Source organism: Sphaerodactylus townsendi, linkage group LG14, assembly GCF_021028975.2.
Source record: "Sphaerodactylus townsendi isolate TG3544 linkage group LG14, MPM_Stown_v2.3, whole genome shotgun sequence".
NCBI classification, from domain to species: Eukaryota; Metazoa; Chordata; class Lepidosauria; order Squamata; family Sphaerodactylidae; genus Sphaerodactylus; species Sphaerodactylus townsendi.
Window position 1 is genome coordinate 9,323,876 of NC_059438.1, and position 20,361 is coordinate 9,344,236.

At 45.5% G+C, this 20,361-nt stretch overlaps 1 protein-coding gene across 2 annotated transcripts in view; it reads left to right on the top strand.

Moving 5' to 3' along the window:
- Positions 1-20,361, top strand: part of SMPD3 (sphingomyelin phosphodiesterase 3) — a 170,853-nt gene that overhangs the window by 111,293 nt on the left and 39,199 nt on the right. For both annotated transcript variants that reach the window (XM_048515448.1, XM_048515449.1), the window contains exon 3: positions 4,737-6,336. In XM_048515448.1, the coding sequence (XP_048371405.1) occupies positions 4,996-6,336 (1,341 nt within the window). In that variant the 5' untranslated portion in view covers positions 4,737-4,995. The remainder of the gene's footprint in view (positions 1-4,736; positions 6,337-20,361) is intronic.

Here is a 20,361-nt window from a genome sequence, read left to right on the forward strand (position 1 = left end):
AGGAAGTCGGAGGAAAAAGGGCTTCCCTGATGATTCTCTTAGAATTTCCTCACATGGATTAGGAGGAATTGCTACAGTTTCTCCTGGAAGTGACATCACATACTCCCCAAACTGTGCATTTCCCAGACACTGTCCCCAACATTTTCCGGCATTTGCCTAGGCGGTGTTCCTCCTATTAGGATCCTATTACTCTTGGGGGGACTGAGCGCAATGAGGTCATAATTTTGGATGTGTCTCAAAAGAATTGTTTTCTCGATGTGGGCTGGGGCAATGATTTATTAGACGTGCTGATTTCTACTTGAGTTAGCTCCCCCTACCGTGCTAAATTCTTTAAAAGGTACTTCTTTTGGGAGAATCAGTTAAAAATGGGATAATGCCATGTCACCCAATGTTGTACCAATCCACCCATGATAGAAACCGCCATCACAAGACCTTGTGGGGTCAAAGTGTCCTATGCTGCAAATTTTACTGAAATGATATTTAAGGATATTTTAAGGAAGAAATTACCCAGGGATTTGGTTACTGAGTTGTTTTGATGTGGCCACTTCTAAAGGGATAAAAATAAGGGGAAGAACCTGACTCTTAAATGCAAATTGACCCTCTTCCAAGCAAATGCTACTGTTCCCACCAAAAATGCATGCTATCTTTTTTTGTAGCAGAACATAATGAGTCCCTTAGCCACTTGGTGTTTCCACGCCCTGAATAACTGTATGTTATTTACCCCAGAGACAAGAGTAGATTAGAACTCTGTAGTCTACTGGGTAATTACACAATTAGGTAGGGATGGGGTTTTTTTTTAAGCATTTGAAGCACCCTGTGGATTGCCAAAAGGCCTTCAGGGTCCTTCCACGGACCTGGGGAGGACTTCCCTTAGTGTAATTTATTGTGTCATATTACACATTTTAAAAAAAATGAAAATTAAAGAGATTAAAGAGAGAAGATCAAAGAACTTTCCAGATCCACCAGCAGCATTTTGTAGGCAAGATTGGTGTATCGGCTACATTTCCCCCTTTGTAGAGTGCTATGCATCACCCATCCATTCTTCCTTTTTTTAGCTCCACAACAAGATTATGAGGTAGCATAGGCTAAGTCAGCGATTTGTGCTGTGGTGTCAGTTCTTTAATTCTTGTCAGAATGCTTCATTTAGTAATCCTTAAGTTTACTTCCTTTAAAACCTTCAAAATCCCCTCTCCCCCACAGTATTTGGGGTGGATTCAGTCATAAAAACTAGCCAATAGGTCGTGTAAACACTGGAAAATGCAATCTGCCAAGCCTATTAAAACGTCAACCTCCTTAAAAGACGCCTAAAACGCCAGCACCTCTTGCAGCCCTCATGAAATCAATGATGCAAACTGACAGACGTTCAGACATTGGGCTGGATCCAAGCAGTTTTTTTGCTTGGGAAAAAGGAAAGAGGAGCCTGCCGGGACCACCTAAAAATACTGTGCTGGTGATCGGGAGACTTTCATGTGCAGGAGCTGTGGGGGCCATGGGGGGCAGTAGAAAGGAGAACTGGGCAAGACTCAGTGAAACAGCTGGCTGGATCAGTCTTGGTGGCTGCAGTAAATACAGAGAACGAGTATAAAATAAATCACTCATATTTTTTTTTCAAGTAGAGCAAACACATCTCTATAATGTAAGTAGGTCAGCTGGTTTGACTCTTCCGTTGATTGACTGGTAGTGGTCAGCTTTCATCCACTAGATAACCTGGAATAGTTTCCAGTCTACAAGTCTGGCCATGAAGGCCCTGTCTATGCAGCTGATTCAGACCCAAGTGGCTCCGAGGGTCTCAAATGAGGGGTCCTAACAGGTGATAGGCGTCTTGTGCTCTCCACCAGCTTGTCAGAGGCATGAGATTTCTACCTCTGCTGCAACGTCCTTGCTACAAAAGACTGCGCTCTCAGTCTTCCTTGTTTCATGGTGGATAAGGGAGGGATTGCCCTTTTGGATGACCCAAGCTAGTGTGCTGCCATCACAGCTCAGAAGCTGAGCCGGGTTTGTCCTGGTTAGTATTTGGATGGGAGACCGCCAATGCAGTGCAAAGTTGCTATGCAAAGGTTGACAACAGCAAACCATCTGTTTTGAGTTCTTGTCTTTGTAAACTCTATGGGGTTGCCTTAAGTGGGCTGAGACACCTGATGACACTTTCTGCGCAAAGAATGAATTGAATTGTAGCTTCCAACTTTACATAAGTAGCTGGTAATGCTCAGAAAGGGTCATTTTTCTTCTGAACTTGTTAACAGAGCATAGGTGTTTGATTGTATGAAGGTAGCCTCGAAACATTCTCTGCCAATGCAACTGGATCAGTTTTCTAGGATGGCTCCCCTTCTGTTTGATTTTATTTTCTCATTCTCCTTTCGGGCATTCTAATGGTCAGCCGTTTTAGAATACGTCATACACCCTTTTGTGCACTCTGATCTGGAGGAACCGGGTTTGATTCCCAGCTCTGCCACTTGAGTTGTGGAGGCTTATCTGGGGAATTCAGATTAGCCTGTACACTCCCACACACGCCAGCTGGGTGACCTTGGGCTAGTCACAGCTTCTCAGAGCTCTCTCAGCCCCACCCACCTCACAGGGTGTTTGTTGTGAGGGGGGAAGGGCAAGGAGATTGTAAGCCCCTTTGAGTCTCCTGCAGGAGAGAAAGGGGGGATATAAATCCAAACTCTTCTTCTTCTTCTTGTTTTCAAAATCACTTCCCTTTTCTTGCAGGCCACAGTGTAGTTCTGCCTTGAATTAATATCCTTCAGTTCTTTTCTTTTTTTGTTTGTAGATTTCAATGTTATTTCCGGGCAGATTCATTTCAATGACAAGATCCCACGCGGAATATTGTCTAGAAATTACCTCCCAACGACTGGCAAGCTGTGTTTGCTAAGAGGTAGACAGAGCTGAGATCAACAAGAGTGGAGTCTCAAGTTGTGGAAGATGATAAAATCTCCTCAGAAGTGTCAATGCAGTCCTGTCATCCAGCTTTTAAATTTACAGTCAGGTGTGCTTTTTAAGAACTCCTGATCCAATTCGGCACTCAGCAAGGGCTCTGATGCATACATCAATCCCTGACTGCTTCTACACAGGGGCGGGAAAAGGCACCCGACACCTGCTTCCAAAGAAGTAGCAAGAAGCATGGAAATAGGTGGCAATAACGTCCACACTCCTTGTCTTCAAATCACTTGCTGCTGAGGTCACCTTGCACCGTGCCCTCCCCATTCTGTTTGTCATTCACCAATGGCCACCAATGGCCACCCAGGCCAGCAATCTGCCTTTCCCTTTCTTTTTGCCCTTTTCTGCAGTCTAAGCTAAACCTCTACTCAGCTGTGGTCGCACAGCACAAACAAGACATCCTGAGAACAGGAAAAAAAAGGTGTCTTGGGGAGGCACTCCGCACAACTTTCCCCCCAAAACATCCTCAAGATGCCTTATTTCAGCTCGAGCCCTTATATTTTGAGGACGTTCAACTACCGACTTCCCCCCCCCCCCCAAGTCGTCTGCAAGTCATCTCTTCTTGCTGATTGGAGGAGCTGAGGAGATGTGTTGTTCTTCCCGCCCAACTGTTAAAGCTCTCTTGTCAGTTTCCTTGCATCTGTTCGCATCTGATATTTTATGGTGCTGCAGAGATTCTCTGTCCCTTCAGCTATTTGCTGAAGGTGTCCCTGGGACATTTACTCTGCAGGCTCTGCTCCTGGGCAGCCTTGCAGCCCAAACCGTACATGGCTGTACTCAGTTCGTTCTGCCGATTCTGGCACTACATAGTTTCCTTTTGAAATTTTCAATGAGTTGTCTTCGAAGACATGCAGACACAATATGAAAATCAGCATGGATTCTGGAAACGTGTCTGCGTGTCTCATCAAAAATTTTTAAAATGGAAAACTATTTATTGCTGGAATCGGCAGGACACGTTGAGTACAACCATGTACATTTCAGGCTAAAAAGGCACCCAACGGTGGAAGCTGCAGAGCAAATGTCCTGGGGAAACCTTCAGCAAATAGCTGCAGGCATGGAGAATCACTGCAGCACCATAAAATGTCAGGCGCAAAAGCTTTAAACTCGGGTAGGAGGAAATGGCAGGCAAGGGGGGGAAATGTCTCTTTTTTCTCTGACACCATTTTTGTCTGTGCTGTCTGGACAAAAAATGTGGAGGAGGCTTTTTTAACGACTTCCCGGGGGCGTCTTATTTGTGCTGTGCATAATCTACCGGTGAAACAAACAATTGGTCCTTTAGGGGGTAAAGAAGGGGGATATGTGGAGCTGAGCTCAGCTATAAAAATATACTAAATAAACAATCTTTGGTTAGATCCAGTGGAAAAATTCAACAGAAGGGACTTCCACAAGCCAAGTGCCGCTTCCTCTCCTTCCCTGTTTGGATAAATATCCCATTGAAAGCCAGGGCAAATGTTTAGATGTGCATCTGTTGAAAGTACAGCTCTCTGAGATGTTCCGTGATGTTTTCATGGGTATGTGAAACTACAGGTTGGAAAAGTAGAACGCTCTGCAGAAATAAATAAATGGATGGTGTACAACTTTACCCACTTTATTTTTATTTTGGTAACAAGCCAATTCTCTGCCTGGGGCAGGCATTGCAAGAAATTGATTTTTGGTGGGGTGGGGAGAAGCTGATGATAGTCATACGTTCGGGAGGCGAAGAGCTGGACCAGACAGAAGTTGTTGTCTTAGAGCTCTTGGGCTTTGCTGTCTCCTCTCTTAAATCACTGACCAAGGGTGGCATCTTTTTGTCTTTGCAGGTGATCTCGCGTAGCGGTCTGGAACGGCTTGTTGCCATGAGTGATGAATCATTCTGAAGCAAGCAGATGCCAAGATCTGAAGGACCCGTCGCCTCCCTTCTTACCATAACGAAATGAAATGGTGCGCCTAAGGTGATAATTGCTGACCGCAGCCTGACCCGGAGGCCCCTCCCTTGTCTGCTAACAAATGCCCTGATGGATGGCTGACGGCAGTGACACCATGTAGAAAGTCCTGAAAGGGAGTCCTAACGAAGTTGCAATGGTTTTATACACTTCCCCATTTCCCAACGGCTTTCTATCAGCACTGCATTCTTTCTCCTGGGGCTTAATCTTCCCATGCTATTGGCTTGGAGACCGGCTTGTGGCCTCTTTCGTGCCTACCACCTACGAGAAGCGCCAGCGGGCAGATGACCCATGTTACTTCCATGCTCTCTGTGTCTTCATAACCACTCCCATCTACCTGGCACTGCTTGTGGTCTCCCTTCCGTTTGCTCTGATTGGTTTCCTGTTATGGTCCCCACTCCAGTCCGCCCGAAGGCCGTATGTTTATTCCAGGCTCCAGGACAAAGGCCAAATCAGTGGGAGTACACTGCTCACCGAGTGGAAGGCCGCCAGCAATGGGAAAAGCTTTTGCTTTGGCAGCGCCAACGTCTGCCTTCTTCCGGACTCTTTGGCAAGGTTCAACAATGTGTTCAACACGCAAGCGCGGGCTAAGGAAGTCGGGCGGAGGATCCGGAACGGGGCGAGCAGGCCTCAGATCAAAATCTACATCGATTCCCCCACAAACACGTCCATCAGCGCAGCCAGCTTCAGCAGCCTGGTGTCTCCCCAAAGCGGCGATAGCAATAACCGAGCGGTCAGCGCAGGCATCAAAAGGACAACATCCATGGAGTACAAAGGGGATAACTCGGGCTCAAACAGTGAAGACAGCAAAGATGCCAAAGCCAGAGGGGAAACCAACGAGGGAGAAGATAGCAACACGTGCATTGTAAAGATTGGTGGAGATGATAACGGACACATTTCAGACCCAGAAGCTGATGGCACAGGGGGGCAGATGAACAGCAAGGGGCCAGCAGACCGTTCACCAGAATCTGAAGCTGAGAGCCTAAAAGGACAGACCCCAAATCATAAGCAGAAAGAAGGGGATTCTGGGAGTCTGGATAGCTACACTGCCTCCCGGGAGTCCCTAGTGAAGGCACGGGCTGGAGACGGCCCAGTAGACCAAAGTACCGTCAACAGCAAGCTTCTTTACAAAGCCTCACTCATGAAGAAGACCTCTGTGCGAAAGAAGAAAAACATGGACGAGGCCTTTGACCATGAGATCTCCGCTTTCTTCCCTGCCAACTTGGACTTCCTGTGCGTGCAGGAAGTGTTTGACAAAAGGGCAGCGGAGAAGTTGAAAGAACAGCTCCATCATTATTTTGAATATGTTCTATATGATGTTGGGGTCTACAGTTGCCATGGCTGCTGTACCTTTAAGTTTGTGAACAGTGGCCTGCTTTTTGCCAGTCGCTATCCAGTCATGGATGCTGCCTATCACTGTTATCCCAATGGAAAAGGAACAGACTCCTTGGCTTCAAAGGGGGCCCTATTTCTCAAGGTAGGACTTACCCACGTGCTATTCTTCTTGAGGGGGTGGCCATGGCTCGTTGCATGCCAAAAATCCCAACTTCAATCCCCAGCATCTTCAGTTACTTAGCAGGTGATAAAAAATACCTCTACTTGAGACCAGCCAGGTGCAAAGGTACAAATATTGTCCGAATTCCCACTGAAAATTTAATCTAGATACAACCAAATTTCAAAAGAATCGGCACCTTTTCATCCAGGTTCCAACATCCTCACTTCAGCATGTTTCTAGTGAAGACGTCTAGGCCTGCCCTGGGGTGGGGGGCGGGGGGTACCTGCTGTCAGGGGTGTGATTGTTAAGCTAGCAGCACCAACATTTCAGAGTATCTTTAGGAGACCCTCCTGATGATGCCACCCAGGTTTGGTGAAGTTTGGCTCATGGGGGCCAGTTATGGACCCTCAAATGTGTAGCCCCCATCTATTAGCTCCCATTGGAAACAATGGGGGATGGGGCACCCACTTTTGGAGTCCATAGCTTTGGGCCCCCTGGACCAAACTTCACAAAACCTGGGTGGTGTCAGTAGGAGACTCTATTAGCTCCTATTGGAGTGTTTTTTTCCAAAAGGTGTATATACAAGCAGGTCCAGGAAAATCCCATGATAAGGGTGGGGGAGTGCCAGAAATGGGACTGATCTGTGTTCCATGGTTCGGCAGTGGGGAGATCGCGAGGAAACCTGGATATTTCGGGTTACTATCCCAGGATTAATCACCAGTGGGAAACCGCCTATTGATAGACATATGGTCTGACTCAGAATAAGGCATCTTCCTGTGTCTATTCATCCTTTTGATCAGCATCTGATGAGCAGGATGTGTGCCACTTGTGGGTCTAGCGAGCTGGACAGGCATGAAAGGTATCAGAGCTCAACCCAAGCTATCTTGGGTTGCATTAGGTACTTGCTGTTGGCAAAAAAACACTTACAATTTTGGATGACCCGGGCAAACGTGATGGGATTTTCACTGGTCTAAAATCTCTGGGGCTTTCTTGGGCTCCACGTAATAGCTCAGAGGGTTCACAGCTCCCTTGAGCTTTGAACACCTGGCTTTCACACTGCCGTGCTAGCTGTGCGTGCTCATTCTCTAGAATTTGGGTGAGAAACAGGTAAAACTTCTATGTTCCTCCACAACTTGCAAAAGCAGTTTGACAATAAGAGTCTTTCTTACTGACCATACACAGTCCTTCCTGATCCCGAAGAATCTGATTCTGCTCTAAGACTCCAGACATTCTTCGCTTTCACTTTCTTTACGAGGAAGTTCCTCAGCCTCGTGGGATCAAATACAACCCCCGTGCTTCCTCTCTTTTGCAGCCTCCCTTCCCTAGGGCTCTGTGTATGTGTGTCTGTGTCTGTGTCTGTGTCTGTGTGTCTGTGTGCAGTGCAATTTATTTGAAAACCTGAAACATAAAAGGGGAATAAAATATGAAAAGTCAACATTCAACACAACACAAGCCTTTATTGGCATATAAAAAAGGACAAAATTTTAAAACAAAACAAGGTTAATAAATACAGTTAAAATTGCTAAAATTACTAATTTCCAGTATAAAATTTGCAACAGTTTCACAAAAGAGCACTTCAGAGCTGTTCAGGAGATTGGGTATCTTATAACACCATTAGTGGCGAACCTTTGGCACTCCAGATGTTATGGACTACAATTCCCATCAGCCCCTGCCAGCATGGTCGATTGGCCATGCTGGCAGGGGCTGATGGGAATTGTAGTCTCCTAACTTTGGAGAACCAAAGGATTAACTCCACTGTATAACTACTCAATGCTACTGAGAACATTGCAAGAAAAGTGGAATTTATGTATTTCATGCATTATCTTATTGTATTTAGGGCATAGGAAACAAAGAATGGTCAGATGTTTCAAATCCGCTAGTCCTATCACATGAACAAGGCGCTCTTTTAGGGCGTTCCATATTCTTCAATCTTTCCCTTCCAGCAGAGCTGATGGCACATTACATCTTGCAGTAGCAAGAGGCTCTCCTCTGGGTGGGATTAATCAGCAGACGAAGATATGCTGCCATAATTCCACGCTCGCATGGGATTAATAATGTAGTCGGAGAAAAATATGAAAAGTAAAGGTTTATGTAACTCAATCTTCTCCACCCAGGCAGAAGGTCCTATTTGAACTAAAACCTGCCATTTGTGCACCTGGACAAGAATGAGTCATTTTTACAGAAGATGTACTGATAGGCCATTACCCTAAAAGTAAAGGTGGAATGTGCCGTCAAGTGCCAGCAGGGTTTTCAAGGCAGCAGATATTTAGAGGTGGTTTGTCATTGCCTGCCTCTGTACAGCGACCCTGATGGTTCTTGGTGGTCTCCCATCCAAGTTCTAACCAGGGCTGACTCTGCATAGCTTCTGAGGTCTGACGAGATCAGGTTCGGCTGGGCCACAGAGCTTGACAATACAGTCACTGCCAATTAAATACATTCAGTGTTCTGAGCCAGAAGTGTGTGTTTTGTATTTGTGTTTGTGTGTTTGTGGGTGGGTGGCCAGAGCCAGAGATTAAAGAGAGGATAAGCCGTGTGCGAAGTGGATTGCTATTCTTGAAATAGTTTGTAACTTTGAATTTTAAAGATTTACTTATTTATTTCAATGATTACAGCCCATTTTTCTCCCTAATGGGAATCCAATGGCTTGGACAGTTCCTCTCTCCTCCGTTTTATCTTCAAAACAATCCTGTGAGATAGACTAAGCTGAGAATATATGACTGGCCCAAAGTCACCTAGCAATTTTTCATGGCCGAGGGGAGATTTGAGCCTGATCTTAGTCTTGTGACATTCTAACCACTACACATGCTGACTTCCTATCTCTTATGATTCCATCCCCAGCTACTCTTATGAGCTGATGTTCTAAGAATACCTTTCAATTATGTTTTCAGATATAGCTTTAATAGACAGAAGGTGTTTTGGGGGAGGTCAACTCACATTGCTTTCCTCCTAAGCCAACCTGAATAAAGAGTTGGGATTTCTTAGGGGCAAACTAGACGACACACTGCAGTTTTCTATGTTAAGTTTCCACTGGTGAACTCTTCTAACTGTGCTGTGTGAGCCTTAATCTGGTTGGGACTACTGCAGCATGGGGTGATGTTACCCAGTGCTACAGGTCAGGTTAGCTACAGTGATGAGAGACTTCTGCCTTCCCTTCATGCCATTTTTCTGACCTAAAGTAATGCCAGGGAGTGTGTCAGCAAATAATGTCCCTTGGCACCAGTTAGGGCAGAAAAAACCATAGGGGGAGAAAGGAACCTCTCCTCCCCTTCCTGCACCAGTATCAAGTCCCCATTCCATAGTGGGAACTTACTCTAGAAAATGGCAGCATATCCTTGGGAACACCATCTCAACTAGTTTGGCGCTTACTCCGTACAGGTACCAACTATCTTTTAGAACCCTTGGATTCATCCCCCATTTCAGGCATGAATTATATCAGCAGAGCCTAACTAGTAAAAGTTCTTCACACTCTTATTGATGCTTAATTAGGAGCATCTCATTAATTAGCCAGAATGGGAGCTGGGGTGGCACAATGGCTGAGGGCTGAAATTAGAAACAAGGATGGATAAGCCATTAAGGCCGCCAGAGAAAACCCGAGGGGCCAGTAGCCTGAGGCATACACCTGCTGCATAGGGGTGGCAGCTGCAGGTCTCTGGTGCCTACCCTGCACAGGTGGAGAGGTACAAAATGGAGAGAAGCCATCACAGCCAAGCAATTCTGGCCCCCACCCAATGCAGGTGGGGACAAGTCAATTGAAAGCCATGTTAAGCCTCCTGCTCCTTTGCTTCTCCCTTTCATTGGGAGAGGGGCAGAATTAAAGGGACCAAGAAGTGGAGCTCTTCCCGGGGGCCTCCTCGCCCACCACTCTGTCCTTTTCAGGAGGCTGCCTGTTTAAATATCAGAGTCAGCCTCACTTGTCAGGTTTCTCTTTGCCTCAGTTCCTCTCTCCCTTGGCAATGAAGGGAGAAGAAAACTGTCCCTTGAAAGGGTGAATCTAAGCAATCTAAGCAAAATATGTTGGTCCCTAGAAGTATGTTGGCCACCGGAAGTGCTACATAAATGCTAAGCATTATTAACTGAACCAATTCTACCTCAAGACCCAACTTTTAATGTGTTCTGCTTCTTTCAATAGCTCTTTAGTTTAAAAAAGCCCTTTGGAGAATTAGAGGTCGCTGCTTAATTTGCAAATGGGAACCGGTTGCTTGGAATCTTGCAAGATTTATAGCGTTCCATTTCCAAAGACTTCTCTATATGTATGTGAGCCACTCATTGCACTGCTGATTAAGAACAGACTGAAAGTACAGCCAAATGTTTGAGGGAAAAATGTGGAACAGTTGGAGCGCCAGAACAGCCTCTGCTTTGATAGCCAAGGTGCCGATCTTCCTTGCCCAGCTAGAGGCACAGCCAACCCTCATGCTAAGAGCCAAAAAATCAGACTGGTCCTCTCAGATGTCTGATTCTGTGGGAACAGAGGGAAAGATGCTCATCTCAGCTTTCAGCAAGGGTCTCAGTGAGGTTCTAGTCCTTATAGTTGGGAAGAGATGCTTGAAACATCCAAACCATGTCTGCTGGAATCTCAGAAACCAGAGAGGTGGGATTTTCTGTGGCCAGAGGGCACAGCTCCTTGCTTCTCCTGAGATAGGGCCAGCATTGTTGTTCTCCCAAAAGCAGAATGTTACTTGTAGGGTTCTCAAATGCCAGTGGTTTCCGCTTACATCCCTGTTTGCAAATTCCACAAAACTTCATCCTGCTCCAGACCTGGTCTCGAAAGTCCTGCCTTGGATGGCCCAAGGGGCTAAGACCAGTCTCAATCAAGATCTCAGAAGTTAACCTGTGGGTCAAAGCCCTGGTTGGTAAATTCTTGCATAGAAAGACCACTTAAAGGAAGTTCAGGGTTTGCTTCACCCAGGAGGTATGGCAAGCCCATCTCTCTGTTCATTTGTTTTTACCTTGGGAAACCCCCCATGGGAAGCTGACTTGGCTGCACTTCTGTACAGGCTCACCATTCATCAAGGCCATCAAACAATTCATGGCTTTTTCTGAATTTATACCCCATCTTTCTCTCCTTGTAAGGAGACTCAAGCTCCTTTCCCTTCCTTGTAAGGAGACTTACAAGCTCCTTTCCCTTCCTCTCCCCACAACAGACACCTTGTGAGGTAGGCGTGGCTGAGAGAGTTCTGAGAGAACTGTGACTAGCACAAGGTCACCCAGCAGGAATGTAAGAGTGCGGAAACACATCTAGTTCACCAGATAAGCCTCTGCCAGTCAGGTGGAGGAGTGGGGAATCAAACCCGGTTCTCCAGATTAGAATCCACCTGCTCTCAACCACCTGGCTCTCTTGGCAGGTTGGTTCACTGTATTCCTTTCCTAGCAGTACAGCACAATTGGCTTTCCAAGCATGCACACTCTCTCATAGGCTGATTTAATCCTACTTGCCCTCTCCATCCTTGCTGCTCTGCTCTTCTGCTCAACAGGCAATTGTTTATATTGACAGTTCATTCAGTCACAAAACAGATAAATCAGTCATAAACCAACACTGTGGCTTTTGAAAAAAAAAATAACCCACCATTTGCTGTTCATCTAGGTAGTCTAAGTAGTCCTTAGCAACATTAATGGCAGTCAATCCATTTGGATCGGCAGTGTTTTTCATACACGCGAAAGCATTGTTTTGAAAGAAAAAAGCCAATACTACAACAGGCATTTGAGTTATTTGGTGCTGAGCCATATTGACCTGGTAATTGGCTCACATCTGACTATCATAGTTGAACAAGGTAAGTTTAACCATGGAGCACTCTTGTAAAATATATGAGCCTCTGGTTGCTTCCATGTTGAACACCTGACCAGGCCGATCAATTTGTGGAGCCAGCAAATTGCCTGCAGCAGTGTGTCTCGACAGGGGCCAATAACATAATAGCCTTGTGCCTGCACTTCACTGTGTTCAACATTGCATCTGATCTTCCTTCCATCCTCATGCAGCCATTGTTATGCTTCTCAGTAAGCACAGGCACAGTCCCATTCTTCATTCCACAGTTACCAGTCAGCAATAATGGTTCCACCACCATTTCACGCATCATTCTTGAGTGAGAATGATCCTTTCTTTCCACTGGTCAAATAAAGTGTACCACCATAGTGGTGACTGTGCCCATTGCCTCTGCTCAGTCCAGTGGGCGAGGTCATGACAATGTGAACACACCAGAAAGGACCGTATGACACACCAAGTAAGACCATTGGCCCATCTAGCACAGTTTTGGCTACTCTGATTGTCAGTGGTGTGGATCTCTGGCCTTTTGCCGAACAGAATTCTCCTGAAACAAGCCAAAACATCTCCAGAATTTGGACATTGTTAATGTCACACACACTTCATTTTGCAAGAGCATCTATTAAAGAGTAGGGGATTAGAAATCAGCCTGCTTCTAGGGCCCAAAGTGGAGTCACTAATTTATTACCCATCTGGGCAAGCTGACAGACAGGAGGGGGATTTTTTTCCACCCACCTTTATCCTGAGCAGAACTCTTCCTGGGTTCTCATAATCTAGTGGGCACTGCCAATATCATGTAGAGATTTCTACTAGATATGGGCTTGTGCCACTGGGCAGTCCCAACGGAAATTTAAAAAACAAGAGTCTGGAATTAGTTCCCATTAACATTTTATACTTACATTTAATTCTGTTAGCATGTTTCAATAATGTATTAACTTTGCGTAGCTAATTTAGCTGCTTTATAAAAGTACAAAAAAAAAAAATCTTTGCAGGCAACAAGACCAAGTCCATAAAAAACGGATTTCTACAAATCTTGTACTGCCCCAGTAAGAAGCCAAATATACAGCAGGAGCAGCAGTGGCGTTGGAGGTTAAGAGCTTGTGTATCTAATCTGGAGGAACCGGGTTTGATTCCCAGCTCTGCCGCCTGAGCTGTGGAGGCTTATCTGGGGAATTCAGATTAGCCTGTACACTCCCACACACGCCAGCTGGGTTTACTCGGAATAGGCTAGTCAGGGGAGGAACCTGCTGCTCTCAGATGTTCAGGAACTACGAATTCCCATCAGCCCCCCCCCCCTACCAGCATGGCCAATTGGCCATGCTGACAGAAACTGATAGGAATTGAATTATGAATTCCTGAGAACATCTGGAACATTTGGAGAGCCGCAGGTTCCTGCACTCTGGCTGCGCAGTCCCAAACTAGTCTAACTTCTCGGAGCTCTCTCAGCTCCCACCCACCTCACAGGGTGTTTGTTGTGAGGGGAAGAGGCAAAGGGAGATTGTAAGCCTTTTAGGAGTCTCCTTCCTGCAGGAGAGAGAAAGGGGGGATATAAATCAAACTCTTCTTTCTTCTTTCCTTTCCTCTTCTTCTTCTTCTTCTTCTTCTTCTTCTTCTTCTTCTTCTTCTTCTTCTTCTTCTTCTTCTTCTTCTTCTTCTTCTTCTTCTTCTTCTTCTTCTTCTTCTTCTTCCTCTTCCTCTTCCTCTTCCTCTTCCTCTTCCTCTTCCTCTTCCTCTTCCTCTTCTTCTTCTTCTTCTTCTTCTTCTTCTTCTTCTTCTTCTTCTTCTCTTGGCTTACAAGACCAATTCAAAAATAAGTTTCCAAAGCTTCAAGGAGCGTGTGGCTTTTCTCGTGCCCTCACAGCAATCACACATCTTTTAGGGCACAGGTGTCAAACTTGTGGCCCTCCAGATGTTATGGACTACAGTTCCCATCATCCCGCTGGCAGGAGATTATGGGAACTGTAGTCCATAACATCTGGAGGGCCACAAGTTTGACACCTATGCTCTAGGGGAGAGGCTTCCATTTCCCTTTGTGGCACCTGCATTTAGACTACAATGGCTGCCACATAAGTTGAGATTTTTGCTGGAGAACTTTGAGTATTTAACCATCATATGACGAACGACTGATTATCATCCAACTCTGCTGGCCAAGATGAGAGGAAAACCCTTCTCTTCCCATATTTCAGACCATCCTTTTTAGACCTTTAACCTTAGTCAGCCTGTTGAGACCCATTTCTACGTTTTAGATCTATTTTCGCTGAGAATTAAGATAAACAAAGGCCAAGGAGGTCATATCTCTGTGCCGTAACAATTGCACCAAAGCAGGAATTTGAGCTGGTATAATTTTTCATTTCAGAAAGGGGAGGGAGTTACAGGCTACTGGAATTCACACACATCTACCAAGGACAGAGGAACATTTCTACTTTCATATCTGCAGAAGTGTGGCAAAGGGGAAAAGCACCCAGTGCATCAATGCATCCTCCACCCCCTGTCCCGCCCGGGAACACCCCGCCATGCCCCCGGAATTCCCTCACCACACTCCCACAGGGGCACGTGCCCGGTGCGTCGCGCATCCCCCCACCGTCCCCTTGGAGCTACGCCTCTGCATATCTGGTCACCGTCTCTCCAGTGTCCTCTCTGCTGCCTTTCTTTACAAAAAAATTGCAAAAGAGAGTTATGATGACAAGACTAGCAAGCCTCTCCTAACACTGTAGTGCAGAGCTCTCCAGGCTATGGCCCACCAGGAGTTCATGGACTATGATCCCATCAGCCCCTGCCAGCATAGTCAATTGGCAGAGCTGATGGGAACTGAAGTCCCTCTGGAGGGCCATAGGCTGGAGATCCCTGCTATCGTGGTTCCATTGTTTAAAGACCAACGTTTGAAACGGTAGCTCAGTTCAGACATCTCATGGACTCGTGATTTCTTTCTTTATTTCATTTGTAACCAACCTTTATCCTAAATGGGGACCCAGTGCTATTTAGAAGAAGAGTTTGGATTTATATTCCCCCTTTCTCTCCTGTAAGGAGTCTCAAAATAGCTTACAGTCTGCTTTCCCTTCCCTCCCCCCCACCCCCAACAACAAACACCCCGTGAGGTGGGTGGGGCTGAGAGACCTCCAAAGAACTGTGACTAGCCCAAGGTCACCCAACTGGCATGTGTTGGAGTGCACACGCTAATCTAGTTCACCAGATAAGCCTCCACAGCTCAAGTGGCAGAGCAGGGAATCACACCCAGTTCTCCAGATTAGAGTGCACCTGCTCTTAACCACTGTTCCATTGCTGCAATGTGGGAGGTGCTGCAAACCTCAATCTCTCACCCCTTTTTCCTGAGTCCTGTGAAAACTGTCATTGAGCAAGGTAGCCACACCAGCTGTAGAAGGTGCTGACACTCCTAGTTATTTTTGTGGGGGAGGGGTTGAAATTTTATTCCTTTTTGGTGATTTTATTCTTGAATATAAACAAAAATCCACCCTTCAAACCTGGTCGTAAATCTTTCTTCCCCACCACCCCATATACATATAACCTTTCTCACACACCATACCGAAGCCTGAAGTTACCAGTATAACATTAAGTAACACATTGTTTTCCGTAAACCTCCTTAGAGAAAAAACTAATGGTTTGCTACCTTTCTGAATGTGTTTGCTCCAGGCAAATCTGCTCTTGCATTCTGTCTATAGTCTTGTCTTTTGGCAGTGGGACTCAAGAGCAGAGAAACGCTTGCACTATCTAATTCCAGCTACGCTGGGAAATCTTGAGCACAAAATTGCCTCGGTGGAACGGCATTATCAGGCTGTGTCTACTGGCCAGAGTTAGTTTCAAGCAATTGCTTCTCTTGATGCCTTGCCAAAGTGCTGAGGGGAAAAAAAATCTAAGTGTATGTAAGGAAGAGAAGATAATATTTCTGAGCAGCCAGGTAAATAAGAGGAACAGGCTCCTCTGGGAAATATCGGGGATGCTGCCGCCAAACGTGCTCTTGAGATGTAGGCGTGTGGAAAGAATTTGCAATCTTTGTATAAACTAATAGATGGCAACCAGGATAGCTCGGTCTCATCAGGTTTCAGAAACTAAGCAAAGTTGGTCATGGTTAGAATTTGGATGAGAGATGACTAGGAATCCCAGGGTTGTTGCACATAGGAAGACCACCTCTGTTCACCTCTAGTCTTGAAAGCACTATGGCCGTGGTGGTGAACCTTTGGCACTTCAGATGTTATGGACTACAATTCCCATCAGCCAATTGGCCATGCTGGCAGGGGCTGATGGGAATTGTAGTCCATAACATCTGGAGTGCCAAAGGTTCGCCACCACTGCACTGTGGGGTCACCATAAGCTGTGACTTAATGGCAAAAACAAGTTTGCCAGAGGTCTATTGGAAAAGTAAGGATGCTTCTGAAATTATTCTGCAGACTTTGGCCCTTTATGCATGCAGTGCTTACCCCGCGGCCATCAGCTTCCCAGTGGGTTCCCCTCTTTTGTTTGTTTGTTTAAACAGGATTCTTTTGCTGCCAAGCGTCCCCAGCCAAGCTGATCTGCCATTTGCCCTACCTGTTCTCTCTGTGCAGCTTCCAACTGGAGAGGCTGCTCTCTGTTGCCTTTTCGTGCATGTTTTTCTAAGTTTGGGTCTAGCGTTATTTGGCTAGACCATGTAAATTTCATGTAGATTTCACCACTTTACCACTTCATCAATAGACCAGCAGCTTTTAAAAAAATAAAAAGCTCTTCCGATTGCTCTGAATTGCTGCCCGAAAGAGTGGGAGGAAATGCTGTCAGGTGGGCAGGGTAAAGTTGGGAGGAACAAGAAACCCAGTGCAAACCAAATACATTCAAAGTGAGAGGAAAAGTCGTGCTTTCAGATGTTTTGGAAGCTGCAGAGATTCTCTGATCTGAAATGCAGTGAGTCTGGGAGAGGGAGAAACGTGCCTATCTGAGAACCCAACCCAAATGGAATGTGCGCTCAATGCAGAACAGACCTCAAGTGCATAAATAGCCAAAGGAGTTTGGACTGCTGAATTTTCCAGGTTTTGTTTCGGAAGCAGAATGGATGGTCCATCGTTCCATTTTTGATTTCTGAATTTTGTACTCGCTCCATTCCCTTCTGCTTGACCAATATGCACATATGCATTGATAAATCACTGCCAGGGTAGCCAACCTCCAGGTGGGGCCTGGAGATCTCCTCAAATTTCAACTAAGATTACATTTCCTAACCTGGAGGTTCCAGTGCAAGAGGGATCTTTGCACGGGGGAAGATTCCTCACACTGAAGGAAAGGGCTGGTATTGCTTGCAGAATGAATACATGGGACCCAACTCATGGAGAAAGACATGGAGATGAACAGAAGAAACAGAAAAGCATGGCAATCTGCATCTGTGCAAATTCCCAAACTGATTTTAAAATTCTTTGTGTTCAACCAGAATTAAGGAGCAGGAAAATTCTGGAACAACAAAGGAATTGAAATTTTGCTCTATTAGAATTGATTAAGAGCCAGTGTGATGCAGTGGTTAAGAGTATTAGACCAGAGTTTGAGAGACCCAGGTTGGAATCCCCACAGATGGCATGGAAACTTACTGGGTGACCTTAGGCCAGTCAGACGGTCTTCCTAAACTACCTCACTGGGTTGTTGTGAGGGAGAAAAGGAGGAGATGAGAATGATATAAGTGGCTTTGGCCCCCCACTGGGGAGAAGGCAAGGTGTAGATGAAATAAATAAACAGATGGGACGTTGTGTGGTTTCCAGGCTTATGACCATGTTCCAGTAGCATTTTCTCTTTGCTTTTCACCTGCATCTGTGTCTGGGATCTTCAGAGGACAATACACTAAATAAATACATATTCATCACCAAATTTTACACTAGGCAAAAAGTTAGTGAGAATTCAGCAGATTTGGCCAATGCAGAGAAGTTTTAAAGTTCTTTCCAGCTCCTCTTTCAGTCTCAGCAGTGCCCAGAGGAAGAGCTGCTTAATTCATAATGCAAACGGCGCCTTCTCACAGCATTTGCCCACAGCTCCTTCGGAAAGCTTAATGGTGTGTGTGGGGGGGGGGGGGGGGGGCTTGCTCAAAACTGAGCCAGGATGCTGGAGCAGAGTCAGTGGCAGAGAAGCACAGGGACCATAACTGCTAGAATTGTGAAAAATGCGCAATTCAATAAACCCCCTGTAAACAGAATGAAAAGCCCACAAACGTATCTGTGAAATATACAGTCATGTTTAAATGTATGGCAGTATTAACTTCATACCAACTTAAATATATTGTAGTATTATCTTCATACCGCCAGACCATAAGAGCACAAGCATAATCTAATACCGAAGGAAATATAAAGTCCAGATTTAAATCAGATAAAGCCTAAGTCCAAATCCTAACAGAATGCACAGTTATATCCAGTTTTGAATATATTTCTTCTTCAGGGAAGGTCATCCAAGTCAAGGGGTACATTCATCATCTCTTTCATAACAAAAAATCTTCACAATACATGCTTCACAAGCAAATGCTGCTCAGAGGTTGCATCCACCATCTCATAGTTTAATCGGGGATGCTGTAATTTAGATGTATTTCATGTCTCTCATATGGGGATATGCTGCCTGTAGTGACATAAAAGTCCTTAAATGGCCATGTACATCCCCGATACTACAATACCTTTAAATGTTCTTGGATATTTCACACATACGTTTTGTGGACTTTTCAATGTCTTTATAGGTGCTTTGTACAATTGTACATTTTTCTTGTGGGTACACACCCTTCACTTCTGCTGGTTGCTGCACTGTATTTGTATTTGGTATCCACCTTTTGGAAGCAGAGTCAGAGGCATTTCTCCCCAGCCCTTCAGTGACTCATCTGCAGGTGTGTCTGGAGCATCCTTTGCAGATGGAATAGGAAAGTGTTGCAGGGTAATCAGAAAAGACATTGCAGGGCTCCTATTATATAGACAAGGTATGGACTGAATTCCTCTCAGGGGAGCAAGGACCTGTCTTCCCTCCCTCTTTCCCTACCCATCCACTTGTAGGAGTAATCTTTCAGTACACACAGGCTCCAGTTGCAAAACTGATTTTTGTTTGGAATAAGAGTTGCATGTTCAAGCTGATGTGCACTGGATTTGATTCACATATACCCTATTGAAACATTGTGCTCACACATGCTTTGGATGCATGGCAGGTGAACCCAGTAGATGAGGAGAGATGGTGCACTCGTAGAAGAGAAGAGTTTGGATTTATATCCCCCCTTTCCCTCCTGTAGGAGACTCAAAAGGGCTTACAATCTCCTTGCCCTTCTCCCCCTCACAACAAACACCCTGTGAGGTGGGTGGGGCTGAGAGAGCTCTGAAAAGCTGTGACTAGCCCAAGGTCACCCAGCTGGCATGTGTGGGAGTGCAAAGGCTAATCTGAATTCCCCAGATAAGCCTCCACAGCTCAGGTGGCAGAACGGGGAATCAAACCCAGTTCCTCCAGATTAGAATGCACCTGCTCTTAACCACTATGACACTGCTGCTCGTACCCTCATAAAAATGAGGCAGGACTATTGTCTAAACTAAGATGTAATCCAGATGTTGATATGTGCATTATTGCGCTGTGATAACAACAGACGTAATTTGCAGTATCTCTGTGTAATTTCTCCCAATATATGTAGATTTCCCTGGGAGCGAAAGGAACCTTTCAGAATCACTGAAATGCTCCACAGATGCTCACTGGGCAGGGGAGGGGATCAGTTCTTGCCCCAGGCTCCATTTTCTGTAGATAAGTCACTAGAGAGCGTGGCCCAAGGTCACCTGAGAAATTTCCATGACAGATTGGGGATTTGAACCTGTGTATCCCAAATCCTAGTCAGATGTTTTAACCACTATATACGCTGGTTCTCCCTCTTGTATATGCAACTGCATTAGTTCATAGTCATCCTTCTTTACTCCTATCTTTTCCCCCCTGCTATTGTCTCCCAAGTCATTAAATTTAGTACACTTCTCAGAAGGAAGGACTTGTCCTTTTTGTCCTGTGTAAAGCTGTCCCACATGAATAATATGGGCAAACCGATCATCCATTGTGAAGAAAATATTCCTGTACTCTGTTCATTGTGGAGGAAGGAATAACAGTGCTATTTCCCTTCCTACCCACTAGACACTGTTGTCCCAAGACCACTCAGACATCCGTAGTCAGACATGACCTCTTAACCCAAGCAGGCTCGGTGAACATGTGTCACTCAGTACCCCCTGAGCTGGACTGATACGAATTGTGCTTCGAGTAACTGGGGTCAGGTTAAGGGCACTTTTCAGTAT